The sequence below is a fragment of the Salmo salar genome, chromosome ssa13, assembly GCF_905237065.1.
Source record: "Salmo salar chromosome ssa13, Ssal_v3.1, whole genome shotgun sequence".
Lineage (NCBI taxonomy): Eukaryota > Metazoa > Chordata > Actinopteri > Salmoniformes > Salmonidae > Salmo > Salmo salar.
In genome coordinates, this window is record NC_059454.1 from 13,546,944 (window position 1) to 13,573,779 (window position 26,836).

The 26,836-nt window shown below is 45.0% G+C and overlaps 1 protein-coding gene across 2 annotated transcripts in view; it reads left to right on the forward strand.

The window, feature by feature from the left end:
• LOC106566473 (rho GTPase-activating protein 39) overlaps positions 1-26,836 on the forward strand; it is a 139,818-nt gene that overhangs the window by 74,599 nt on the left and 38,383 nt on the right. The window contains exons 1-2 of one of the 2 annotated variants that reach the window (XM_014134545.2): positions 15,896-16,166; positions 21,137-22,535. In XM_014134545.2, coding sequence (XP_013990020.1) covers positions 21,183-22,535 — 1,353 coding nt within the window. In that variant the 5' untranslated portion in view covers positions 15,896-16,166; positions 21,137-21,182. Of the gene's footprint in view, positions 1-15,895; positions 16,167-21,136; positions 22,536-26,836 lie in introns of those variants that run through there. The other variant, XM_014134542.2, reaches the window with a different exon arrangement.

Here is a 26,836-nt window from a genome sequence, read left to right on the forward strand (position 1 = left end):
GAGTAACGGGTGGTGACAACGAGGGTCTATAGTATGTCATTAGGTATTATACCTCCTGCCTGCTGGCTCTATAGACTAACGGTGGTGACAACGAGGGTCTATAGTATGTCATTAGGTATCATACCTCCTGCCTGCTGGCTCTATAGACTAACGGGTGGTGACAACGAGGGTCTATAGTATGTCATTAGGTATCATACCTCCTGCCTGCTGGCTCTATAGACTAACGGGTGGTGACAACGAGGGTCTACAGTATGTCATTAGGTACCATACCTCCTGCCTGCTGGCTCTATAGAGTAACGGGTGGTGACAACGAGGGTCTATAGTATGTCATTGTCAGGGGATACCTATTCTAATGGCACCACTCCATCCAGAACTACTGAATTGGTTCTGTTTATGTTCTGTTTACACAACACAAAATTCCACCCAGTCTAGTTTCCGGCCAAGCCAAGATGGCACCATCCCAAATAGCCTAGAAGTCCCCTTCTGTCCCCACCCAGAAAACCAGTCTTCTTCCCCTCTACTTGTCCTTTAATCCTCTGTCTGTTTTTTATACAGTATGTCTTAGAAGCAAAGACATTACTGGTATTTTGAAAGTTTGAGGTGAGGGAGAAAGTGTGGCGGAACAAGTATTAGCATTGTTAAGTGTCTTGTTAGCTGGATCAAATTCTTTGTTAGCTAGCCAGAGAAATGTTGAGCAACATTAGCCAACTTATCTGATCAAATAATTGAGGTTATGGTGTGAAAATTAGCTTGCTTATAAAGTCAGACAGCTAACGTTAGCTAGCTAACTTTACAACATCAGATGAGCTAACATTAGTAACCTAACCAATTCACTATAGTATTAACTGGTATACGACTCCTTTCCGTTCAAGTTATAAACCGTTAGTTGCTTACTGAACCCTGGCAATCTGTGTGAAATGTTAACTAGCTAACGAACTAACCACTATCTGTTAACTAATGTTTTCCCTCTACAGTATGTGGTTCATTTTCAGAATGAGAGAATTAGGTGTAAATGAGGCGTTGCTTGTTAAACATGTGGATTCAGGGATCAAGTGTAGCTGGAGCTGGGCCTGGCTTAAGATGGATGCCACTATAGAGGTGAAAGGAACACCACACACTTTCCCTCTTTCTCACTTTTCCTGTCACATTGTAGAACAGATGTTCACTAGCAGACAGTGTACAATGTAATAATTGGCAGTGTAGCCCAAAGATATTGCTTTTGTTGTGTTGAACTCGACAGTAACACGTGTGTGTGAGTGAGGGGGGATTATAAAATGTTTACTCAGTGAACATTATTTTTGCACACGTGTAGCCTTGTGCACTTGATCAATGTCTAATATAGTGGTCACTATAATGGAGCTAAAATAGAATGCCTGTTTGTTTCATTCTATTCTACTTTAAGATGTTTTTTCCCCAAATGCAATATTTAGATGTGTGTGTGGTAATAAGCCTTCTATTATAAACGCTGTCATAGCTAACTGCAATATTAGTGTATTGTTTTTTTCTCAAGTCTTGAGTGTCATTTGCAGTAAAGTCTAGGCAACAAATAACATTGGATTTCTTTCTTTACATGTTTTAGCTGTGAGTTCGGTTCACATGAACCACTTTTTATTTAACACACACAGACTGATCATGTAGATCATATTCTTTGTTGTTTAATTAGTTCAAACCTGTATTTCCTCCTAGCAGGGATTTATTACATGTTTCAGTGCAACTAAAAAAAAGGGTCACCTTTTTGGGCCTTCACCGGTTTGCATCCCTCCTCCTCATCCTCCTCCTCCCCTTCCTCCTCCTGCTCCTCATCCTGCTCCTCCTCCTCTTCTTTGTCCTCCTTACCCTGCTCCTCCTCCCCCTCCTCCTACTCCCCCTCCTCCTGCTCCTCCTTCTCCTCCCCGGCCTCCTGCTCCTCCTCCTCTTCTTCATCCTCCTCCTGCTCCTCTTCTTCATCCTCCTGCTCCTCCTCCCCCTCCTCCTACTCCCCCTCCTCCTGCTCCTCTCGCTCCTCATCCTCCTGTTTTTGATTGGCCTGACTAAAGAGTTCTAGAGTTTGACATGACTCTGAGCAGAACCACATGGATGCTGGAGATTTGTGGGCTCATGTTTCAGAGGGTTAGGGTTCCATGGGGTTAGTCTGGGTTCAGGGGTCAAAGGCTTAGTAGCCTGTGAGGTAACCTGACCTGGGTAAGGGTTTGGAGCAAAACAACAGCATTTTGACTGTGCAGTCGTACAGCACATGCAACAAACACACACACACACACACACACACACACACACACACACACACACACACACACACACACACACACACACACACACACATGCGCACACACACACACACACACACACACACACACACACACACACACACACACACACACACACACACACACACACACACACACACACACACACACACACACACGCAAACAAAGCTTTCAGGCTTTGCATATGCATTCCAAAACCCAGGAATTCCAAAGTCATTTGAAATTCTTTGCTCAGCTTTCCCATGACAAATCTCTTTAGGATGCCCTCGTCCCCTTTTCCCACCGCCTTCCCTTTCTCCATTTTCCCCCCTTTGCCAAACCCCCTGTTGCTCTCTCTTCCCCTGCCTCTCTCTCTCTGTCCTGCTGTAGGACCATTAGGCTATATGGTTTAGATGGGATAGACAGTGTTTCAGCAATACGATTGGCCATTTTGATCCCTCTTGTTGCGAACAGTGTGGTCCATGGGGGTATGAGTGGTCATTAGGGTCAGAATGGGTGTGAGGGTGAATGGTCATACGGTTCATAGGGAGGAGACTGGTCAGTGTAATTGAGAGCTTTGAGAGTGTTCCTTGAGGTCCATAGGTGTGTAAGCATGGTCAGATCAGGACCACTCCCCATGCTGTGGTATTCACCCTCTGGTCCAACAATAACAGCAGGCAGAACAGAACCCACTCACAAACAGGATGAGAATATACTAGAATATACTCTCTTTCTCTCGCTCTCTCTCGCTCTCTCTCTCTCTCTCTCTCTCTCTCTCTCTCTCTCTCTCTAATTCAATTGGCTTTCTCTCTCTCTCACTCTCAGCACTAAGTCCAGTTCCACCCTGTTCTAAAGCTCATGCCTGTCATTGGGCTGTGTTTTCAGAGATGTAAAGTTTTGAGTGAAAAGCGGTCCACTAGGGAAGCCCAGACCAACTGTGTTAGGCTGAATAACCGTGAAATCCCCCGGGAGGATGAGGACAGCTGAAGAGGGGGGAAGCATAGAGAGAGGGAGAAGATGAGTGAAAAAAGCCCTGAGAAAAGGAGTGTGAATTTTCCCCGGTGTTAGTGGCTGGGCTGTGGGGACACTGTATGCTTTTGTCTGCAGGCAGTGCTTAGCCAAACAGGATTAGAGGAGGGGAAGAGGCTCCAACAGCAGAACAAAGCAGCCCACAAGGCACGTGATCTGGGCCTGACTGGTGCTGTAGCCCTTCCCTCTGGTACTGCACCACCATCCAGATAGACACACTGTAGGCCCCTTCATCCCATACTATCATCTACCATCCAAACAGAACGGTTTCATCTGGGTTTTATTGGTTTCCTTTGTTTACTTTCATTTCATTTTATATTATAAGTCTCCCCTTCCTAATGAATTACATTATGGTCCCTCACTAACTCACAGTCATCCCTATGTCCTCCCTCCCTCCTTCCCTACTTCCCTCCCTCCCTCCCTCTCTCCCTTCCTTCTATCCTTCCTTCCTTCCTTACCTCCCTCCCTCCTTCCTTCCCTCACTCCCTCCCTCCCTCCCTCCCTCCAGCTGCTGGCTAGCTCTGCTCAATAAGATCCTATAGAAAAGCCCAGCACAGACCTCAATCACTTTCCATATGGCTGCTCTCCTCATCTACCAAGTAGTAATGAGGTACAGATGGAAACTGCCTCGTGGCCAGCCACTGCCCACTGGCCCGACGACTGGCTGGTGGCTAGCCACTGCCCACTGGCCCGACGACTGGCTGGTGGCTAGCCACTGCCCACCGGCCCGACGACTGGCTGGTGGCTAGCCACTGCCCACCGGCCCGACGACTGGCTGGTGGCTAGCCACTGCCCACCGGCCCGACGACTGGCTGGTGGCTAGCCACTGCCCACCGGCCCGACGACTGGCTGGTGGCTAGCCACTGCCCACCGGCCCGACGACTGGCTGGTGGCTAGCCACTGCCCACTGGCCCGACGACTGGCTGGTGGCTAGCCACTGCCCACCGGCCCGACGACTGGCTGGTGGCTAACCACTGCCCACCGGCCCGACGACTGGCTGGTGGCTAGCCACTGCCCATCGGCCCGACGACTGGCTGGATGAGGCATTTCCCTTCCTGTGATGAGCAGACTGGTCGGGACTCCAGTCCCATCTCACTCAACACACACACCTCACCTGTGTGACCACCAACTGACAGACAAGGGCGCAGCCCACACACACAAAGACACACAAACATACACATACACATACACATACACACACAAACACACACCGGTTGGTCTGGTTTCTCAGCCCTGAGAATAATCATTTCATAACTCCAGGGTTTCCCTCTGACTGTGTAATAGCTGTAATCAGGGCCGTAATCAGGGCTGAAATGAGCATGGCCTGCTGTCACTTCCACACATCTGAAAGGAGGTGCTGTGGCTGTGGCTGTGGCTGTGCAGCTGTTCCACACTGAACACAGTAGAAATGTGATCATCTGAGCCCATGGCATTGCAGACGTGTGCTTGTTGACTGGGGGCACTCCACTGCACGCTCCTTACTATCAAAGCCTGCCAGAATGATGGTGTTCCTAATGCATTTTCTTCTTTGTGGTATAACACAGAGGTCATATTCTGTACTGTCCCTCTGTCTATTTACTCTACTCACTCACCAGAGTTACATGACTCTGAATGTCTGTTTGTTCATGTGCAATGGCTGTGTATGTATTCTACCTATCCTATACAGTACGGCACATTCTGCCATATTCCTTATCAATGTGAAAGGCATGTCTGGATGGCTGAGGGTCCAGACAGATGGATGGTGTGTGTGTCCTCTGTTCCCTAATCAAATCACTGTGATAGCACTGTACTTCCCCACCACACCTTACAAGTGTGGACATGAGCTCATCCCAGGACAGCCCACCCCATAGAGGAGCAATGTTTCCCCCCAAATCCTCCTCCCACCTTCCTCCCAGTCTGTCACAATCTGATCACAATGCGTCTTTTAATCGTCTACACTTGTCTAAAAATGTGGGCACAATCAGAATATGGACAAGATCAGGACAAAGGCAGCATGTTAGAAACAGGTCTAAACAGGGCTTATGTCTGTGAGTAGTTCTGACGGCAGGAGGAGTTGAGTAAACAGAACAAAAGGCTGTGGAACCAGTTATTTAATAATCATTCGTTGAGTGTTTGGCCATGGTCATGAAAGACACTACATCCGTATGTATATAGAGTGTGTATGTATTTATTTGCGTTCCCCTATGTAAACTCTCCGTCAGTAGAGGCGATTCAGAGTTTTTTTTCTGTGCTCCTCTCCGATGTGAACACTGTGTTGGTATTTCCTGTTTTCACTGTGGAGAGATGCCCTTTGAACTCTCCAACAGGCACTCCCCCAGGACACCCTCAATCTCTACACTCAGGGCCCCACCCCTTTTTCCCAGCATCCCTCAGAGCAACAACAACACAAATCCACTCGTGGATGTTTGTTTTTGATCAATATCCCAAATGTCATTTGTATTTTCCCAAATATTTGTCTCTGACTGCCATAAAGTATTACAGTCTGTTGACCTGGTAGCACCCTACACAACAGGCAGGCACTTAGACACACACCGCCTGAGCAACTGACACAACATTGTGTTGTTAACTATTGACACCAAGGCTTTCAAAGTGTCAATGTGAGAGGGACAGAAGATAGAGAGAGAGAGAGAGAGAGATAGAGGGAGGAGCAGGATAGACAGAGGAGGAGGATAGAGGTACGACAGACCACATATTCACCTTGCACACCCTAATTGACAAACGAAACAAACAAAAACAAAGTCTTCTCATGCGTTGTTGATTTCAAAAAGCTTTTAACTCAATTTGGCATGAGGGTCTGCTATACAAATTCATGGAAGGCGGTGTTGAGGGAAATATAAATTCCATCTAGATAGACACCGTTGCCCTAGAGCACACAAAAAACTATACATACCTTGGCCTAAACATCAGTGCCACAGGTAACTTCCACAAAGCTGTGAACGAGCTGAGAGACAAAGCAATAAGGGCCTTCTATGCCATCAAAAGGAACATAGAATTCAACATACCAATGAGGATCTGGCTAAAAATACTTGAATCAGTTATAGAACCCATTGCCCTGTATGATTGTCAGGTTTGGGGTCCGCTCACCAACCAAAAATTCACAAAATGGGACAAACACCAAGATGAGATGCTGCATGCAGAATTCTGCAAAAATCTTCTGTGTACAACATAGAACACAAAATATTAGGCCGATACCCGCTCATTATCAAAATCCAGAAAAGAGACGTTAAATTCTACAACCACCTAAAAGGAAGTGAATCCCAAACCTTCCATAACAAAGCCATCACCTACAGAGAGATTAGCCTAGAGAAGAGTCCCCTAAGCAAGCTGGTCCTGGGGCTCTGTTCACAAACACAAACAGACCCCACAGAGCCCCAGGACAGCAACAGCAACACAATTATACTCAACCAAATCATGAGAAAGCAAAAAAATATCTACTTGACACATTGGAAAGAATTTACCAAAAACCAGAGCAAACTGGAATGCTATTTGTCCCTAAACAGAGAGTACACAGTGGCAGAATACCTGACCACTGTGACTGACCATAAAATTGTCAGACTCCAGTCACCCAAGTTATAGACTGTTCTCTCTGCTACCGCACGGCAAGTGGTATCGGACCGCCACGTCTAGGACCAAAAGGCTCCTCAACAGCTTCTACCCCCAATCCATAAGACTGCTGAACAATTCATAAAATCGCCACCGGACAATTTACATTGATCCCCCCCTCTTTTTGTACACTGCTGCTACTCGCTGTTGTTTGTTACCTATGCATAGTCACTTCGCCCCCACCTACATGTACAGACTACCTCAACTAGCCTGTACCCCTGCACACTGACTCAGTACCGGTGCCCCCTGTACATAGCCTCGTTATTCTTATTCTTATTGTGTTACTTTGTATTATTGCTTTTTATTTTAGCCTACTTGGTAAATATTTTCTTCTTCTTGAACTGCACTGTCGGTTGTAAGAAAGCATTTCACAGTAAGGTCTACACTTGTTGTATTCGGCGCATGTGACAAATAATGTTTGATTTGATCCAAAATTAAGGAAATCTTTGACTATGTACAGACTCAGTGAGCATAGCTTTGCTATTGAGAAAGGCCGTCGTAGGCAGACCTGGCTCTCAAGAGAAGACAGGCTATGTGCACACTGCCCACAAAATGAGGTGGAAACTGAGCTGTACTTCCTAACCTCCTGCTAAATGTATGACCATATTAGAGACACATATTTCCCTCAGATTACACAGACCCACAAAGAATTTGAAAACAAATCCAATTTTGATAAACTCCCATATCTATAGGGTGAAATACAACAGTGTGCCATCGAAGGGGAGAGAGAGAGAGAGAGAGAGAGAGAGGAGTGCATTATATACCCAACTCTTGCATAAGCAGATTGATATTACACAAGCTAGTATCGATCATAGCTACATGTTATTCTCACACCCAATACAAACATACTTATACCCACATGTACATCAACACAAAAGAAAACACACATAGATGCTGTCATTCTCCCGAGAGTGTGTAAGGGGATATGGATGTTAGACTGATAGACATAGAACAAGTGAAATGACGTTTTTAACAGTTAAAAATGGAGAGAAGAGGAGAGAAAACAGACCAGAGGCTGTTTTTTACGTTTTTTAAAGTGTGGAAGGATAAGTGCAGAACACTAAAGGGGAGCGTGGAAATGGAGAGACGTTGAAAGATGAAGAGAAAAGTAATGAGAGAGAGTGGGGGGGGGGGTGAAGTAGAGTGAGGAAGACAAGAAGAGAAAGGATGAGAGGAGAATGTTTGAGAGAATGTATGAATCTTTAAGAGCAGAGAGGTGAAGTACTAGAGTAAAGGTGTAGCTAGTGATAGAAGGTTTTCTATTCTAGCAAAGTAGTTCAATCTTTGTGAGAAGGTGAGAGATGTTGTGAGAGAGGTGGAGATGAGACTTAGTGAGAGAAAAGAACAGATGAGAGCGGTGGAGACAGAGAAAAACCGAGAGGGTACTGAAGTACCCAGCGTTAGAGAAGAGGGTATTGTGGTGGTGAGAGGATGATCCTTGAGAGGACAGAGAGAGTAGAGTAGGACTGTAGTAGTGTGAGAGGAGAGGAGAGGGTATTTTGGTATTTTATTCAGATCCCCATTAGCTGTTGTGAAAGCTGCAACTACTCTTCCTGGGGTTCACACAAAAGATATCAAAAGAGAACCATGGCGCTCTCCCAGAAGCTTGGCTGGTGCATAAAATCCACGAATTCAGACAAACTAAAGGTGTTAGAGGTTCGCACACAAAACATGACATAATACATGACATAATACATTACATAATACATGACATTAATAAACAAGAACAACTCAAGGACAGAACTACATCATTTTAAAAATGGCAAACATAGCCTACATATCGATACATACACACAAAATATCTAGGTCAAATAGGGGAGTGGCGCTGTGCCGTGAGGTGTTGCTTCATCTGTTTTTTGAAAACAGGTTTGCTGTTTATTTGAGTAATATGAGATGGAAGTGAGTTCCATGCAATAAAAGCTCTTATCAATACTGTACACTTTGTTGAATTTGTTCTGGATTTGTGGACTGTGAAAAGACCCCTGGTGACATGTCTGGTGGGGTAAGTGTTTGTGTCAGAGCTGTGTGTAAGTTGACTATGCAAACAGTTTGCAATTTCCAACACATTAATGTTCCTTATAAAACAAGAAGTGATGCAGTCAGTCTCTCCTCAACTCTTAGCCAAGAGAGACTGGCATGCATAGTATTTATATTAGCCCTCTGATTACAATGAAGATCAAGACGTGCCGCTCTGTTCTGGGCCAGCTGCAGCTTAACTTGGTCTTTCTTTGCAGCACTTGACCATGACTGGATAATAATCAAGGTAAGACAAAACTAGAGCCTGCAGGACTTGATTTGTGTAGTGTGGTGTCAAAAAAGCAGTGTCTTTTTATTATGGAAAGACCACTCCCTGTCTTTACAACCATTGAATCTGTTTTGACCATGACAGTTTACACCAAGCAATTGAGTCTCCTCAACTTGTTCAACAGCTCTACATTCATTACCAGATTCAGCTGAGGTCTAGAGCATAGGGAATGATTTGTGCCAAATACAATGCTGTTAGTTTTAGAGATGTTCAGGACCAGTTTATTACTGGCCAACCATTCCAAAACTGACTGCATCTCCTTGTTAATGTTTTTTTGTGACTGTAGTCGCTGTATTTGCTGACACTTATATGGTTGAATCATCAGCATACATGGGCACACAGGCTTTGTTTAATGCCAGTGGCAGGTCATTGGTAAAAATATAAAAGAGTGGGCCTAGAGAGCTGCCCTGTGGTACACCTGACACTACATGTTTGACACTAGAGAAGTTTCCATTAAAGAAAACCACCAGTGTGGGCTGGCATTGCGATCTTAGGCTTGTGTGCAGCCGCTCGGCCGTGGAAACCCATTTCATGAAGCTCCCGACGAACAGTTCTTGTGCTGACGTTGCTTCTAGATGCAGTTTAGATCTCAGTAGTGGGTGTTGCAACCGAGGACAGATGATTGTTACGCGCTACGCACTTCAGCACTCGCCGGTCCAATTCTGTGAACTTATGTGGCCTACCACTTCACGGTAGAGCCGTTGTTACTCCTAGACATTTCCACTACAAAATAACAGCACTTAACAGTTGATTGGCACACATCTAGCAGGGCAGAAATTTGACGAACTGACTTGTTGGAAAGGTGGCATTCTATGACGGTGCCACTTTGAAAGTCATAGAATTCTTCAGTAAGGCCATTCTACTGCTAATGTTTGTCTATGGAGATCGCATGGCAGTGTGCTCGATTTTATACACCTGTCAGCAACGGGTGTGGCTGAGCTAGCTGAATCCACTAATTTGAAGGAGTGTTCACATACTTTTGTATATCTAGTGTAGCTCTGAATCCAAAATATTGCAGAGGTTGAAAAGCTATAAAACACATTTTCTCAACAACAGGTTATGGTCAATAATATCAAACGCTGCACTAAAATCTAACAGCTCCCACTATGCTATTATTATACATTTCCTTCAATTAATCATCAGTGTCAGTGCAATACATAGTTGAGTTCCCTTCTCTATAAGCATGCTGAAAGTCTGTTGTCAGGTTTACAGAGAAATAGTATTGTATTTGGTCAAACAAAATGTTTTCCAACAGTTTCCTAAGAGCTGGCAGCAAGATGATAGGTCTGCTGTTAGAAACAGTAAACACCTTCCTCTAGACACAATGTGAGCAAGACAAAGGAACTGATTGTGGACTACAGGAAAAGGAGGGCCGAACAGGCCCCCGTTAACATCGATCGGGCTGTAGTTTAGCGGGCTGAGAGTTTCAAGTTCCTTGGTGTTCACATCACCAACGAACTATCATGATCCAAACACACCAAGACAGTCGTGAAGAGGGCACAACAAAGCCTATTCCCCCTTCAGGAGACTGAAAAGATTTGGCATGGGTCCTCAGATCCTCAAATGATTCTACAGCTGCACCATCGAGAGCAACCTGACCGGTTGCATCACCGCCTGGTATGGTAACTGCTTGGCATCCGACAGTAAGGCGCTACAGAGGGTAGTGCGTACGGCCCTTTACATCACTGGGACCAAGCTTCCTGCCATCCAGGGCCTCTATACTAGGTGGTGTCAGAGGAAGGCCCAACAAATTGTCAAAGACTCCAGTCACCCTAGTCATAGACACGGGATGCGATACCGGAGCGCCAAGTCTAGGTCCAAAAGGCTCCTTAACATAAGTCATAAGACTGCTGAACAATTAATCAAATGGCCACCCAGACTATTTACATTGACACCCCCCCCCTTTGTTTTTACACTGCTGCTACTGTTTATTATCTATGCATAGTCACTTTACCCCTACCTACATGTACAAATTACCTCGACTAACCTGTATATAGCCTCGTTGTTATTTTATTGTTACTTTTATTTCATTTTTTACTTTAGTTTATTCAGTAAATATTTTCTTAACTCTATTTCTTGAACTGCATTGTTGGTTAATGGCTTGTAAGTAAGCATTTTACAGTAAGGTCTACACCTGTTGTATTTGACATATGTGACAAATAAAATTTGATTTGAGATGAAAGATATAACTGATATGTGTCTGCTACCATCCTCAGTAACTTTCTATCTAAGTTGTCAATGCCAGGAGGTTTGTCATTCGATAACAATAATTTTTCTCCACCTCCCCCACACTAACTTTACAAAATTCAAACTTACAATGCTTTTCTTTCATTATTTATGCATGAATACAATGGCTCACTGTTCATTGTTGGCATTTCCTGCATAAGTTTTCCCACTTTGCCAGTGAAGTAATCATTAAAATAATTGGCAACATCAAATGGTTTTGTGATGAATAAACCATCTGATTCGATGAAAGATGGAGTTGAATGTGTCTTTCTGACCATCATTTCATTTAATATACTCAAAAATGTATATATAATTGATCTTGGCTACGTAATAATACAATTTCTTATTTTTGTTGAGTCAGATGTGCAGCCAGACTTATTAGCCACTCCTTTTCCCGATCTCTTTCAACCATACCGTTTTTCAATTCCTCATCAATCCATGGAGCCTTAATTTACTGCAGTGGGCTAAATCAGGGTCACGCAGAGTGTTTATTGGTAGTCTTAAACAAATCTACTTTGAAACAAAAGTATACACCTCACACACATGGTTATGGGCTTAAAAATAAGAAGACACCTGTACCATGACAGATATAGAGTTGAAAATATTCCATTTTGAGTTTGCATCCCAATATAACATGCTGACGTCCGCGTGCGGTATCGTGCGCATGTTGATTTTGTCCACCCACACCAGACGAGATCAGGACGCGAAGTTTGAAATATCAAAAATAGCATTAAATATTTATGGCAATTTCGCTAGCTAGCTTGCTGTTGCTAGCTAATTTGTCCTGGGATATAATAATTGGGTTGTTATTTGACCTGAAATGCACAAGGTCCTCTACTCTGACAATTAATCCACAGAAAAAAGGGTACACCAAGTTTGTTTCTAGTAATCTCTCCACCTTCGTGTTTCTTCTTCTTCAGACTTTATATGGCGGTTGGCAACCAACAAGTTGGTGCATTACCACCACTAACTGGATTGGAGTGTGGACCACCGTTCATCTTTCAATCACCCACATAGGTATATGCTCCTAAAAACCAATGAGGAGATTGGAGAGGCTGGATTTGCAGCGCGTCAAGCATCACAAATAGAACCAAGTTATATTTTAGTGCCTGGCTATGCAGATGCTCGTTGACGTGTGAGAGCAGGTGCACTGATTGAATAACATGTATGTTTACATTTATTTTGCAACGCTCTCGCACGTGACGCGAGCGGTGTGGTCAGGATGTTACACTTAATACACATTCCAGAAGACTGAAATATATCAAAACTGTTTGACATAGAAACACCAGATTTTCGGCGTTGATTTAAAAAAAAATAATAATCAAATGATGAAAAGTATTAATAATATTCCACCCATGAGGCCACTAGGTAATTTGACTGCAGGAAAGGGCTACCTACCAGTTCTAGAAGTCAGTTTCTTAAGAGGTGTATGTTTATCAATAATTGGAAGAAGCAATTTCATAAATTCATCAAGTGCGGCATCTGGATGCTCCTTATTAATTATATCAGACCAAAAACATTTTTTATCATCATCCACATAAGAGTCACAGCAAAATATTTTGTATGATCTCTTATGCACTATTTTAGGCCCAACATTTTGAACTTTGGCTTTCCTGGATATTGCCACTATATTGTGATCACTGCATCCAATGGGTACGGATACAGCTTTTAAACAAAGTTCTACAGTATTAGTAAAAATGTGATCGATACATGTGGATGATCTGTTTGTAAACACCCTGGTAGGTTGATTAATAACCTGAACTAGATTACAGGCACTGGTTACAGTGAGAAGCTTCCTCTTGAGGGGACAGCTTGATGAAAACCAGTCAATATTCAGGTCCCAAAGAAAGTATACCATTCTGTTTACATCACATATCAAGCATTTTACACACAGTATTTAGCTACTGTTAGCACTTGGTGGCCTATAGCAACGCCCCAAAATAATAGGCTTTAGACGAGGCAGGTGAACCTGCAACCACAACACTTCAATAACACTTGACATGAGATCTTCTCTAAGCATTACAGGTATATGGCTCTGAATATACAATGAGTATAGAAAACATTACGAACATCTGCTCTTTCCATGACCTAGACTGACCAGGTGAATCCAGGTGAAAGTTTGGAGACAATTGAGACATGGATTCTGTGCCATTCAGAGGGTGAATGGGCAAGACAAAAGATTGAAGTGCCTCTGAACGGGGTACGGTAATAGGTGACAGGTGGTTAGGGAAAGGGGCACATGTTTGTTTCAAGAACTGCAACGCTGCTGTTTTTTTTTCGCTCAACAGTTTCCCATGTGTGTCAAGAATGGTCCACCACCCAAAGGACATTTAGCCAACTTGACAGAACTGTGGGAAGCATTGAAGTCAACGTGGGCCAGCATCCCTGTGGAATGCTTTCGACACCTTGTAGACTCCATGCCCCAACAAATTCAGGCTGTTCTGAGGTCAAAAGGGAGTTAGGGCAAGTCAATATTAGGAAGGTGTTCCTAATGTTGGTATAGTCAGTGTATATACAGTGCCTTGCAAAAGTATTCACCCCCCTTGGCGTTTTTCATATTTTGTTGCATTACAACCTGTAATTTAAATAGATTTTTATTTGGATTTCATGTAATGGACTTACATACACAAAATAGTCCAAATTGGTGAAGTGAAATGAAAATAATTACTTGTTTCAAAGAATTATACAAAATAAAAAATGGAAAAGTGGTGCGTGCATATAGTATTCACCCCCTTTGCTATGAAGCCCCTAAATAAGATCTGGTGCAACCAATTACCTTCAGAGGTCACATAATTAGTTAAATAAAGTCCACCTGTGTGCAATCTAAGTGTCACATGATCTGTCACATGATCTCAGTATATATACACCTGTTCTGAAAGGCCCCAGAGTCTGCAACACCACTAAGCAAGGGGCACCACCAAGCAAGAGACACCATGAAGACCAAGGAGCTCTCCAAACAGGTCAAGGACAATGTTGTGGAGAAGTACAGATCAGGGTTGGGTATAAAAAAATATCCAAAACTTTGAACATCCCACGGAGCACCATTAAATCCATTATTAAAAAATTGAAAGAATATGGCACCACAACAAACCTGCCAAGAGAGGGCCACCCACCAAAACTCACGGACCAGGCAAAGAGGGCATTAATCAGAGAGGCAACAAAGAGACCAAAGATAACCCTGAAGGAGCTGCAAAGCTTCACAGCGGAGATTGGGGTATCTGTCCATAGGACCACTTTAAGCTGTACACTCCACAGAGTGTACAGCTAACTCTTTTGTGTTTACGGAAGAGTGGCCAGAAAAAAATAAGCAAACATGTTTGGTGTTTGCCAAAAGGCATGTGGGAGACTCCCCAAACATATGGAAGAAGGTACTCTGGTCAGATGAGACTAAAATTGAGATTTGGAAAATGCTATGTATGGCGCAAACCCAACACCTCTCATCACCCCGAGAATTCCATCCCCACAGTGAAGCATGGTGGTGGCAGCATCATGCTGTGGAGATGGTTTTCATCAGCAGGGACTGGGAAACTGGTCAGAATTGAAGGAATGATGGATGGCGCTAAATACAGGGAAATTCTTGAGGGAAACCTGTTTCAGTCTTCCAGAGGTTTGAGACTGGGACCGAGGTTCACCTTCCAGCAGGACAATGACCCTAAGCATACTGCTAAAGCAAAACTCGAGTGGTTTAAGGGGAAACATTTAAATGTTTTGGAATGGCCTAGTCAAAGCCCAAACCTCAATCCAATTGAGAATCTGTGGTATGACTTAAAGATTGCTGTACACCAGCAGAACCATTCCAACTTGAAGGAGCTGGAGCAGTTTTGCCTTGAAGAATGGGCAAAAATCCCAGTGGCTAGATGTGCCAAGCTTATAGAGACATACCACAAGAGACTTGCAGCTGTAATTGCTACAAAAGGTGGCTCTACAAAGTATTGACTTTGAGGGGGTGAATAGTTATGCACGCTCAAGTTTTCAGTTTTTTTGTGTTATTTCTTATTTGTTTCACAATAAATAAAAATGTAAAAAATCAATTTTAATTCCAGGTTGTAAGGCTACAAAATAGGAAAAATGCCAAGGGGGGTGAATACTTTCACAAGTCACTGTACCAACACCTCCCCCATAAGCATTCCTGTAGATGTTATAGATGTTATATCCTTGTATTGCTACTGCTGTATCATCAAAGGAATTATCTAAGTGAGGCTCAGAAATGGCTAATATATGAATGTTATCTGATGTTAGCAAGTTATTGATTTCATGAACCTTATTTCTAAGGCTACATATATTAATATGGGCTACTCACATGCTGAGATTCTATCAGAGAGGAGAGAGGCTGAGCTGGAACAGAGCAGCTCACATTCCAGCTACTGTAACACTGAGGAAGGATAAGGGCTACAGCACCGGCCCCCGCCTTTCTTTCCTCCTCTCTCTCTCTCTCTCTCTCTCTCTCTCTCTCTCTCTCTCTCCCCCTTTGTTTTTTTTGCTCCCCTCTCAGTAACGCCACAGTTAAATTCAGACGCTGGTGGCAGACTACAATTAAGAGTATCTGTAAAGAGCTCTGGAGCCTTGACTCTTTTGTGTTTTCACTGAAGACACTCACAGCGGTACACACACATCCATCATCCTTCTGAGACGCGCTGGCACAGGTTGTTTGTTTTCTTTTGGTTTTGAAGAGGAGGGGGTGTAGCAGCGTTCACACGGGGACTGAAAGGACCCCCGCCGTTACAACGCTGTCCCGCGCCAACACAGGGACACAAGGGGGGGTAAGTTACCTTCTGATCTTTTTTAGGGGACAAAGACCACCCTCCACCCCCCCATTACGCATCTTTACTCAGGCAATGCTGATATGCTATGATATGCTGATAGGCTATATGGTGTTGTCCTGTACTTATCAGAGTCTGTATGGTGTCGTCCTCTACTTAGCAGAGGCTATATGGGGTTGTCCTCTACTTAGCAGAGGTTATATGGTTTTGTCCTCTACTTAGCAGAGGCTATATGGTGTTGTCCTCTACTTATCAGAGTCTGTATGGTGTTGTCCTCTACTTAGCAGAGGCTATATGGTGTTGTCCTCTACTTAGCATAGGTTATATGGTGTTGTCCTCTACTTAGCAGAGGCTATATCTTGTTGTCCTCTACTTAGCAGAGGTTATATGGTGTTGTCCTCTACTTATCAGAGTCTGTATGGTGTTGTCCTCTACTTAGCAGAGGCTAATGGTGTTGTCCTTTACTTAGCAGAGGTTATATGGTGTTGTTCTCTACTTAGCAGAGCCTGTATGGTGTTGTCCTCTACTTATCAGAGGCTATATGGTGTTGTCCTCTACTTAGCAGAGGTTATGTGGTGTTGTCCTCTACTTAGCAGAGGTTATGTGGTGTTGTCCTCTACTTAGCAGAGGCTATGTGGTGTTGTCCTCTACTTAGCAGAGCCTGTATGGTGTTGTCCTCTACTTAGCAGAGCCTGTATGGTGTTGTCCTCTACTTAGCAGAGCCTGTATGGTGTTGTCCTCTACTTAGCAGAGGCTATGTGGGGTTGTCCTCTACTTAGCATAGGTTATATGGTTTTGTCCTCTACTTTGCAGAGGCTATATGGTGTTGTCCTCTACTTATCAGAGTCTGTATGGTGTTGTCCTCTACTTAGCAGAGCCTGTATGGTGTTGTCCTCTACTTAGCAGAGCCTGTATGGTATTGTCCTCTACTTATCAGAGCCTGTATGGTGTTGTCCTCTACTTAGCAGAGGCAATATGGTGTTGTCCTCTACTTAGCAGAGTCTGTATGGTGTTGTCTTCTACTTAGCAGAGTCTGTATGGTGTTGTCCTCTACTTATCAGAACCTGTATGGTGTTGTCCTCTACTTAGCAGAGGCAATATGGTGTTGTCCTCTACTTAGCAGAGTCTGTATGGTGTTGTCCTCTACTTAGCAGAGGCTATATGGTGTTGTCCTCTACTTAGCAGAGTCTGTATGGTGTTGTCTTCTACTTAGCAGAGTCTGTATGGTGTTGTCTTCTACTTAGCAGAGTCTGTATGGTGTTGTCTTCTACTTAGCAGAGTCTGTATGGTGTTGTTCTCTACTTAGCAGAGGCTATATGGTGTTGTCCTCTACTTAGCAGAGCCTGTAAGGTGTTGTCCTCTACTTATCAGAGTCTGTATGGTGTTGTCTTCTACTTAGCAGAAGCTATATGGCATTGTTCTAAAAGTGAGAACATGTTTACTGATGGGGTAACAACTATTAGGCAGGATAATGTCTTACTTCCCACAGTGTTGCTTGTCTCCTATGTCTTTCCCAACACCATACAGGCTCTCAGTGTTGCTTGTCTAACATGTCTTTGCCATTATGGGATGTGTTATGGTGGGTTTCCCGGCTGAGAGGGTTTCATTGAGGTTATGCTGTTTTTACAGTAGACGTTTAGCTATATTCTGAACAGTCTTTTGAAAGAAAGGGTCTGGTGTGAGAGGAGTTGAGAGTTGAGTGCTGGTTAGATTAGCTAGTCGGGGAGATTATCAGGTTGCTTGTGGAGTGTGTAGGGCTGTAAGCTGGATCTGGGGTCTGAGGTCTGAGGGAGGGTGAGTAGGCTGCACCACTGAAGGACCAGAACACCCAGGGCATTGATGCAGGATTAGGGCCTGACATTCCACTGGGAACATGGAGCTGGGGTGGTGTGTGTGTGTGTGTGTGTGTGTGTGTGTGTGTGTGTGTGTGTGTGTGTGTGTGTGTGTGTGTGTGTGTGTGTGTGTGTGTGTGTGTGTGTATATATGTGTGTGTGTGTATGTACAGTTGAAATCGGAAGTTTACATACACTTAGGTTGGAGTCATTTAAACTCGTTTTTCAAAAATCTACTTTGTGCACACAAGTCAATTTTCCAACAATTGTTTACAGACAGATTATTTAACTTATAATTCACTGTATCACAATTCCAGTGGGTCAGAAGTTTGCATACACTAAGTTGACTGTGCCTTTAAACAGCTTGGAAAATTTCAGAAAATGATGTCATGGCTTTAGAAGCTTCTGATTGACATAATTTGAGTGAATTGGAGGTGTACCTGCGGATGTATTTCAAGGCCTACCTTCAAACTCAGTGCCTCTTTGCTTGACATCATAGGAAAATCAAAAGAAATCAGCCAAGACCTCAGAAAAAAATTGTAGACCTCCACAAGTTTGGTTCATCCTTGGGAGCAATTTCCAAACGCCTGAAGGTACCACTTTCATCTGTACAAACAATAGTGCACAAGTATAAAGACCATGGGACCACGCAGCCGTCTTACTGCTCAGGAAGGATAAGCATTCTGTCTCCTAGAGATGAACATACTTAGGTGCGAAAAGTGCAAATCAATCTCAGAACAACAGCAAAGGACCTTGTGAAGATGCTGGAGGAAACATGTACAAAAGTATCTATATCCACAGTAAAACGAGTCCTATATTGACATAAAAGGCCGCTCAGCAAGGAAGAAGCCACTGCTCCAAAACCACCATAGAAAAGCCAGACTACGGTTTGCAACTGCACATGGGGACAAAGATCGTAATTTTTGGAGAAATGTCCTCTGGTCTGATGAAACAAAAATAGAACTGTTTGGCCATAATGACCACCGTTATGTTTGGAGGAAAAAAGGGGAGGCTTGCAAGCCGAAGAACACCATCCCAACCGTGAATAACGGGTGGCAGCATCATGTTGTGGGGGTGCTTTGCTGCAGGAGGGACTGGTGCACTTAAAAAATAGATGGCATCATGAGGATGGAAAATTATGTGGATATATTGAAGCAACATCTCAAGACATCAGTCAGGAAGTTAAAGCTTGGTCGCAAATGGGTCTTCCAAATGGACAATGACCCCAAGCATACTTCCAAAGTTGTGGCAAAATGGCTTAAAGACATCAAAGTCAAGGTATTGGATTGGCCATCACAAAGCCCTGACCTCAATCCCAGAGAAAATTTGTGGGCAGAACTGAAAAAGTGTGTGCGAGCAAGGAGGCCTACAAACCTGACTCAGTTACACAAGCTCTGTCAGGAGGACTGGGCCAAAATTCACCCAACTTATTGTGGGAAGCTTGTGGAAGGCTACCCAAAACGTTTGACCCAAGTTAAACAATTTAAAGGCAATGCTACCAAATACTAATTGAGTGTATGTAAACTTCTGACCCACTGGGAATGTGATGAAAGAAAAAAAAGCTGAATTAAATCATTCTCTCTACTATTATTCTGACATTTCAAATGCTTAAAATAAAGTGGTGATCCTAACTGACCTAAGACAGGGAATTTTTACTAGGATTAAATGTCAGGAATTGTGAAAAACTGAGTTTAAATGTATTTGGCTAAGGTGTATGTAAACTTCCAACTTCAACTGTGTGTGTGTGTGTGTGTGTGTGTGTGTGTGTGTGTGTGTGTGTGTGTGTGTGTGTGTGTGTGTGTGTGTGTGTGTGTGTGTGTGTGTGTGTGTGTGTGTGTGTGTGTGTGAGTGTGTGTGTGCGTGGAGCTGTAGTTTTGACAGCTTCACTTGGCAGACTGTAATGTTGGAACAAAGTGGAACAAACCTTTCCTGTTGTGTTTCTCCTACAAACAGGACCGTGATGTTCTGGAAAATGAGTGTGTTTGTGTGGGTGTGGGTACTTCTGTTTGATAAGCTGAGTAAGGGTTTTGTTGAGAAAAGGGTTTCCATTGTTTCATTGTGACAGTCTCTTTTAGTAATATTAATAGCTAGTAAGATTAATTTTGTTTCCATGCCCTGATTATGTACTTGCACTATGGCCATGTTTGTTGGAAACTAAACCAGAAATATCTCACAGTCGCACTGCGTCAAATCAGATCCATCTCAAGTTGTGTTGTAACCTACAGTCTCATATCTGTCTCACAGTTGTAACCTGTACAGTCTCATATCTGTCTCACAGTTGTAACCTGTACAGTCTCATATCTGTCTCACAGTTGTAACCTACAGTCTCATATCTGTCTCACAGTTGCAACCTACAGTCTCATATCTGTCTCACAGTTGTAACCTACAGTCTCATACCTGTCTCACAGTTGTAACCTGTACAGTCTCATATCTGTCTCACAGTTGTAACCTACAGTCTCATATCTGTCTCACAGTTGTAACCTGTACAGTCTCATATCTGTCTCACAGTTGTAACCTGTACAGTCTCATATCTGTCTCACAGTTGTAACCTACAGTCTCATATCTGTCTCACAGTTGTAACCTACACTCTCATACCTGCCTCCCATACACTCTCATAGTCTCACAAAATGAGATAAACACGGTTAACGAGTGGTTTGTCCTTTATAAAGACCTTGGTTGCCAATACTGTCAGACCTAGAGACCTATCTCTCTCTCTGAACCGTGGAAGGTCAGAGGGTTTAAAGCTTGAAACGCAGGGGAATGTACAGGTGGGATTCCGACAAGGTCTGGCATCCCAGTCACGGATTCTTTCTTCTCAGTTACATATGAGCAAGTTGGCTTTGAACAGTCATCTGTCTTGTTTACCCACCAAACAGGCCTAAACCATTGTTTATAGTGCTGTGAGCATGTGGACATATCATACATCTTTGATCCCACATTTTTGGTGTCTTTGAGTGTGTTCTATGTACAGCAGGGAAGTTTGGGTAAGGATGTGGGTACACAGACCGGTGAGCCACTGCAGCCCCTTAAAGAGTTCAGATGTTTTGTGGCCCCCACCCGCCATCAAAGTTGCCCATCCGTGATGTATAAATATTTGTTTTATTATTCATCAAAAAATCTTCCTCTCTTCTGTTCCAGAGACCCAGGTCAAAGATGGCAGCCAGCTCCGGGATCGAAGGCAGCCATGTTGGTGAAGGTGAACAGCATTGGCAGGAACCAGTCCGTGGTGCCCGCTAGCACCCAGCACCTCAACGCTCTCAGCCCTGGGAGCCCTGCTGTGTACCAGGTCCACTCAGACAGACCCAGCCCCAGACCCATATCCAGCCCTGCAGGCAAGATGGCTGCCCCTGTGGACCACAAGCAAGCCTTCCACCTGAAGAAGGGAGACAACGGTAACTTCGGCCTGGTGATGCCCTCCACTGGCAGCCAGGTCTACCAGACCCCACAGAGGTGTCAGGCTGGCACCCCCCAGCCCTCCTCGCCCCATTACGGTGCCACTCCGCCCATCTATGATGAACCACCCATGGAAACACCTATCTATGATGAGCCCCCGATGGAGGTGGAGGTGGAGGGGGCCGCCCTCCTGAACAGGTCCTCCACCCCAACCACCAGCCTGCAGAGGGTCCGCCAACCCCAGACCCACCCCCAGACCCAGACTCAGCAGCAACCCAAGCTGCTTCAATACCCAGCCTCTCACCTGGCCTCCAAACACAAGAGGAATCCCTCCGCCACAGAGTACAGCCCCGCTGGACGGGAGTGCATCAAACACATGGTCAATGTGGACCCTGCCACCTGCAAGCAGAGCCCCTTATCCCATCCTATCCAGACAGAGCAGGCCCCTGCTCCAGACCCTGACCTGCCCCCCTCTCCATCCCCATGCCCAGTCGTCACCCAGCCCAGGCCCAAGGAGGTGAGCCTGGAGAAGAAGCAGTCGTGGCGTCTCCTGGAGACCAGCGTGAGGAAGAACATGGACGTCCGACACAGCCGGCAGAACAGCGTGGCCTCCCAAGAGTACCCAGCGCCGGCCGCCGTCACCTACCAGGACTCAGGCTACTCCACCGGGCCCTCGCCCAGCTTGAGGAGGAAGAACCGCCGGAGAGCCCTGGGAGGTGGGGCTGGGGGAACAGGGCAGGGCCGGCCAGGCTCAGTGGGCAGCAGTGGGGAGCTCAGTGCCCTGAATGAGAAGCTGATGGCAGAGATGCGGGTGGTGGTGAGTCGATCTAACACCCTGCGTGGCAGCAAGGCCAGCCTGGACGCTGAGATGTCTGACAGCTCTGTACCTCGGGCCCGTTCCCCCCTGGACTCCCCGAAGAAGTACGGGGGCCACAGCGCCTCCCGAGAGGACATCAGCGCCAGTAACCGCTCTCTGTACCGGGCCGGGAGCGGGAGTACCCATGGCGACGTGCCCCTCTCGCCCCTGGCGTCGGAGGGCATGGTGCGTCAGAAACGGACCTATGAGAAGGTGGACACTCTGGAGAAGAGCATCATCAGCCAGAACAGCCTGTCCTCCTCGGAGCCCCACATGTCCCTCTCACAGGTACAGTTCAGTACAGCCCGCCTCTCAACACCGTGTACTGTATCCGGGTGTGAATGTTAGACTTGTCTTAGCTGTGTCTTAGCATTCAGACCTCTTTGTGTTTACACAGTAGAAAACAGGCCTGTTCTTCTGGCGTGTGTTATTTACAGTTATGTGTTGATATGTTGACGTGTGTTGAATCAACGTTGTTTCCTCGTCATTTAAATGAAATCACGTTGAGCCAACGTGGACTAGACGTTGAATTGACGTCTGTACGCAGTGCGAGGGCCGCTCCAGCCTGCTGTTCTGCTGTGTATAGAACAGCGTGTTGACATATGAAAGGGCGGTCTGTGTGAGGAAAGCTCTGTACTCTCTATCTCATGTGACTGGGCGTGGGCTAATTAGCCTCGTTAGGTGTACTACTGCAGGTCAGCTGGAATGTCTACCATCCATGCCCTGGGAATTCTCTCTCCATCTCTCTCTCACTCTGTCTCTACCAAAAAATAAAGCTGCTGCCTTTCGCCTTGCTATCTTTATAAGTAGTTCTACGGTACAACAATTGTTCTATTTTCCTCCCGTGTTGTGCTGGAGATGTGGCAGTGTGTAGGCGATGCTAAGGGAAGGCATTGTGAGGCAGCAATCATCTCTGTCTCTCCCTGTCTTCTTTTCTCTGGGATTCACCTCCCTCTCGCTTCAGCCTTCAGGAGAAAAATTGGACGCTGTCGACATCCTGTCGCCATAGGAACAATGCAGAAGAAAGTTGCTTGCTCTCAGTTTCCTGTTGCCAGTCTGTTCCATTCCAGGAAAAGGGCTTTGCTTCGGAGCGCCTTGAATCCTATTGGAGTTGTTTCTAATCACATGTTTTATCTCTCCTTTCCTGTAAAAAACAAGTCACATTAATGCAGTGTGTGTATTGCCACCTGAGACAGCCCCAACCCTCTTTCTCACCTTGTTTTAGAAATAGTGTATAGTGTGATTTGGGTTAGCCTAGTTGCTCGTTGTGGCTGATTACTTATAACGTTAGGCCGTGAGTTGTTTTGTCAAAGCCTTTATAACCTCAAACCGCATCCACCCCCACAACTAGGAGACCGGCTGCTCTGCAGGGACTCTGAAAAGAACAACCTGCACATAAAAACTAAAAACGCAGAGCTAGGACTCCACAGGCTACACGTTTGCGGTAGACAGGAAAAATGAACATGAAACGCGTATGAGTTTTAATGTGGGCGAGCGCTCCGCTCCCCCACGTGAGGTGTCGCTCAGCTTTCCAAATCCATAAGGTGGCTTAGTCACCTCCACCAAGAAAACACTGCATGCCTGGAGAAGATCTCATGCAGAGAGAACGAGTGAGGGAAACACTGAGGAAGAGAGAGATTCCATTCCGCTCTCAGCATCCGTCTGTCAGGTGAGTCAGTGATCGAAGTGCTTTGAGAGAACTGGATTCTGTGGGCGTGTCCGAATACCCATAAATAGTAGGCATTTGCGGTTTGCATAAAAAAAAGTTTCATTTTTAAATGCTTTAAATGCCAGGATGTTGTACTCATTTCACCTTTTCATGCGGTTGAGGAAGATAAGCATCTTACCAGACTTCCGTGTGTTTGACAACAGCTGATAATCAGCTGAGGGGACACACTGTACCAACATGAACATATAGCGGGAATCAACGCAATTGTGCATTAGGTGACACGTTCTAGCATGTTGATATATTAGTTGCTTACTGCATTCGTTTTTACTAAACAGTACGTTCTAAATAGTATGCAGTACGATTAGTATACAGTATGTGTAAGTAAGTTGTAGGCATGCCAGATTTCAGACAGGCCACTATGTCAGTGAATCAGAGAGATGAAATATGAGGTGGTAAACAGTATGGAGACAGGAACACTGAACACATTACTGAACACAACAGCATGTAGATCACCCTGCAGAAAGAAGTGGTGACTACCAAACTACATGTCCTGCCTGCCTGTCTGCATCCTCCTGACTACTGTAGATAGGAGGACCTCCACTGGAGTAGGAATGTGTGTGTGTGTGTGTGTGTGTGTGTGTGTGTGTGTGTGTGTGTGTGTGTGTGTGTGTGTGTGTGTGTGTGTGTGTGTGTGTGTGTGTGTGTGTGTGTGTGTGTGTGTGTGTGTGTGTGTGTGTGTGTGTGTGTGTGTGTGTGTGTGTGTGTATTGAGAGATTGTACCATGCAGTTCAGTGAACTGTGCCAGATCAAGTGAAATAGAGGATGAGTGACAGCGAGTGGGAAAGAAAACACAGATTTGATCCTGGCTGCAGTGTGTCATGTGTTGAGCTGGGCTTGGGGACTTACTAGGGAGAAGGTCCCATTAACTGCCTCTGTTTGTCAGCTCATTGAAGCTGAGTATGTGAGACTTTTTCCCACACTAGTGCTTAGCGGGGGTCACGCTAGATCCACCCACATCCATCCACTATCAAAGCCGGGCCACTTTACTCAACTGGAGAATTCTCTAACCTCTGCTCTGAAACATACACTGGACTGGACTTTTCAATATAACACACCCTCACTTTTTATACTGTCTGGACAAACTTAATAGAATTGTTGGTCTCATTCCAGGACTATTTCTATTGTGTAAAGGGAAAGAGGGATCTCTGTTTTTGGCAGTAGAAATAAGAACAATCCCTTTTCATTTTTTTGGAGGGGTGGGGTTTCAGACAATGGAGATTTGGGAGTGAAGTTGGGGAGAGGGGCTCCAGGCAGTCCTACTCCCCACCTGTATGTCTCCTCGATGAGAGGAACAGAGTAGTCCCAGTCCAGTCAGGAACAGAGTAGTCCCAGTCCAGTCAGGAACAGAGTAGTCCCAGTCCAGTCAGGAATAGAGTAGTCCCAGTCCAGTCAGGAACAGAGTAGTCCCAGTCCAGTCAGGAACAGAGTAGTCCCAGTCCAGTCAGGAACAGAGTAGTCCCAGTCCAGTCAGGAACAGAGTAGTCCCAGTCCAGTCAGGAACAGAGTAGTCCCAGTCCAGTCAGGAACAGAGTAGTCCCAGTCCAGTCAGGAACAGAGTAGTCCCAGTCCAGTCAGGAGGAGAGTAGTCCCAGTCCAGTCAGGAGGAGAGTAGTCCAGTCCAGTCAGGAACAGTGTAGTCTCAGTTCAGTCCAGCTCTGCAACTACTACAAAGGCACCAGATTGTTACATATAAAAACACTGTACTCTCTGGATCACTGGGTATAATGTGTTGGAATGGGATCACTTACATTCTGGATGTACAGTACTTCTACTTCTAAATTGTAGACTCTCCTTGGGGACTTTTACTGGACATGAGTGTACTTATGTCTCGGTGTAGTAAATGTCCGATCAGAGGTTGAGTTACTGACTGTTATCGACAGCAAAAGCCATCTTGAATGGCCTCAAATCCTCAGAGCTGATATCAGTTTTTTTTTGTGGATGTGTGCGTAGTCCGTGGTGTGCACTTATCATGTACTTAAATGTGCTCCTGTATGAAACGCCTACCTTATGCAGATGAATACTCCAGTCACATGTTGAAATACATTGGGGCAGAGTCTTTTCATTGTGCATTGTCAGATCTGTAGGAGAGTAACTTGGCAGAAGCTGCCTATGCGCTGCAAGGAGACTGGGGCTGAGGCTGTGTGTGGGTTGAAATGGCCTGACTGAAATGTGGTTCAGGCCCACAGAAGCCATATCATTCACTGCAGTATATGAACACCCATGGAAATGACTCTCCCAAAGGCCTTCAGCAAGAATGTCTGTCTGAAATTGAAAAATAAATGGGGTCCTACAGTGAGGGAAAAAAGTATTTGATCCTCTGCTGATTTTGTACGTTTGCCCACTGACAAAGAAATGATCAGTCTATAATTTTAATGGTAGGTTTATTTGAACAGTGAGAGACAGAATAACACCAAAAAAATCCAGAAAACGCATGTCAAAAATATTATAAAATTATTTGCATTTTAATGAGGGAAATAAGTATTTGACCCCTCTGCAAAACATGACTTAGTACTTGGTGGCAAAACCCTTGTTGGCAATCACAGAGGTCAGACGTTTCTTGTAGTTGGCCACCTGGTTTGCACACATCTCAGGATTTTGTCCCACTCCTCTTTGCAGATCTTCTCCAAGTCATTAAGATTTCGAGGCTGATGTTTGGCAACTCGAACCTTCAGCTCCCTCCACAGATTTTCTATGGGATTAAGGTCTGGAGACTGGCTAGGCCACTCCAGGACCTTAATGTGCTTCTTCTTGAGCCACTCCTTTGTTGCCTTGGCCGTGTGTTTTGGGTCATTGTCATGCTGGAATACCCATCCACGACCCATTTTCAATGCCCTGGCTGAGGGAAGGAGGTTCTCATTCA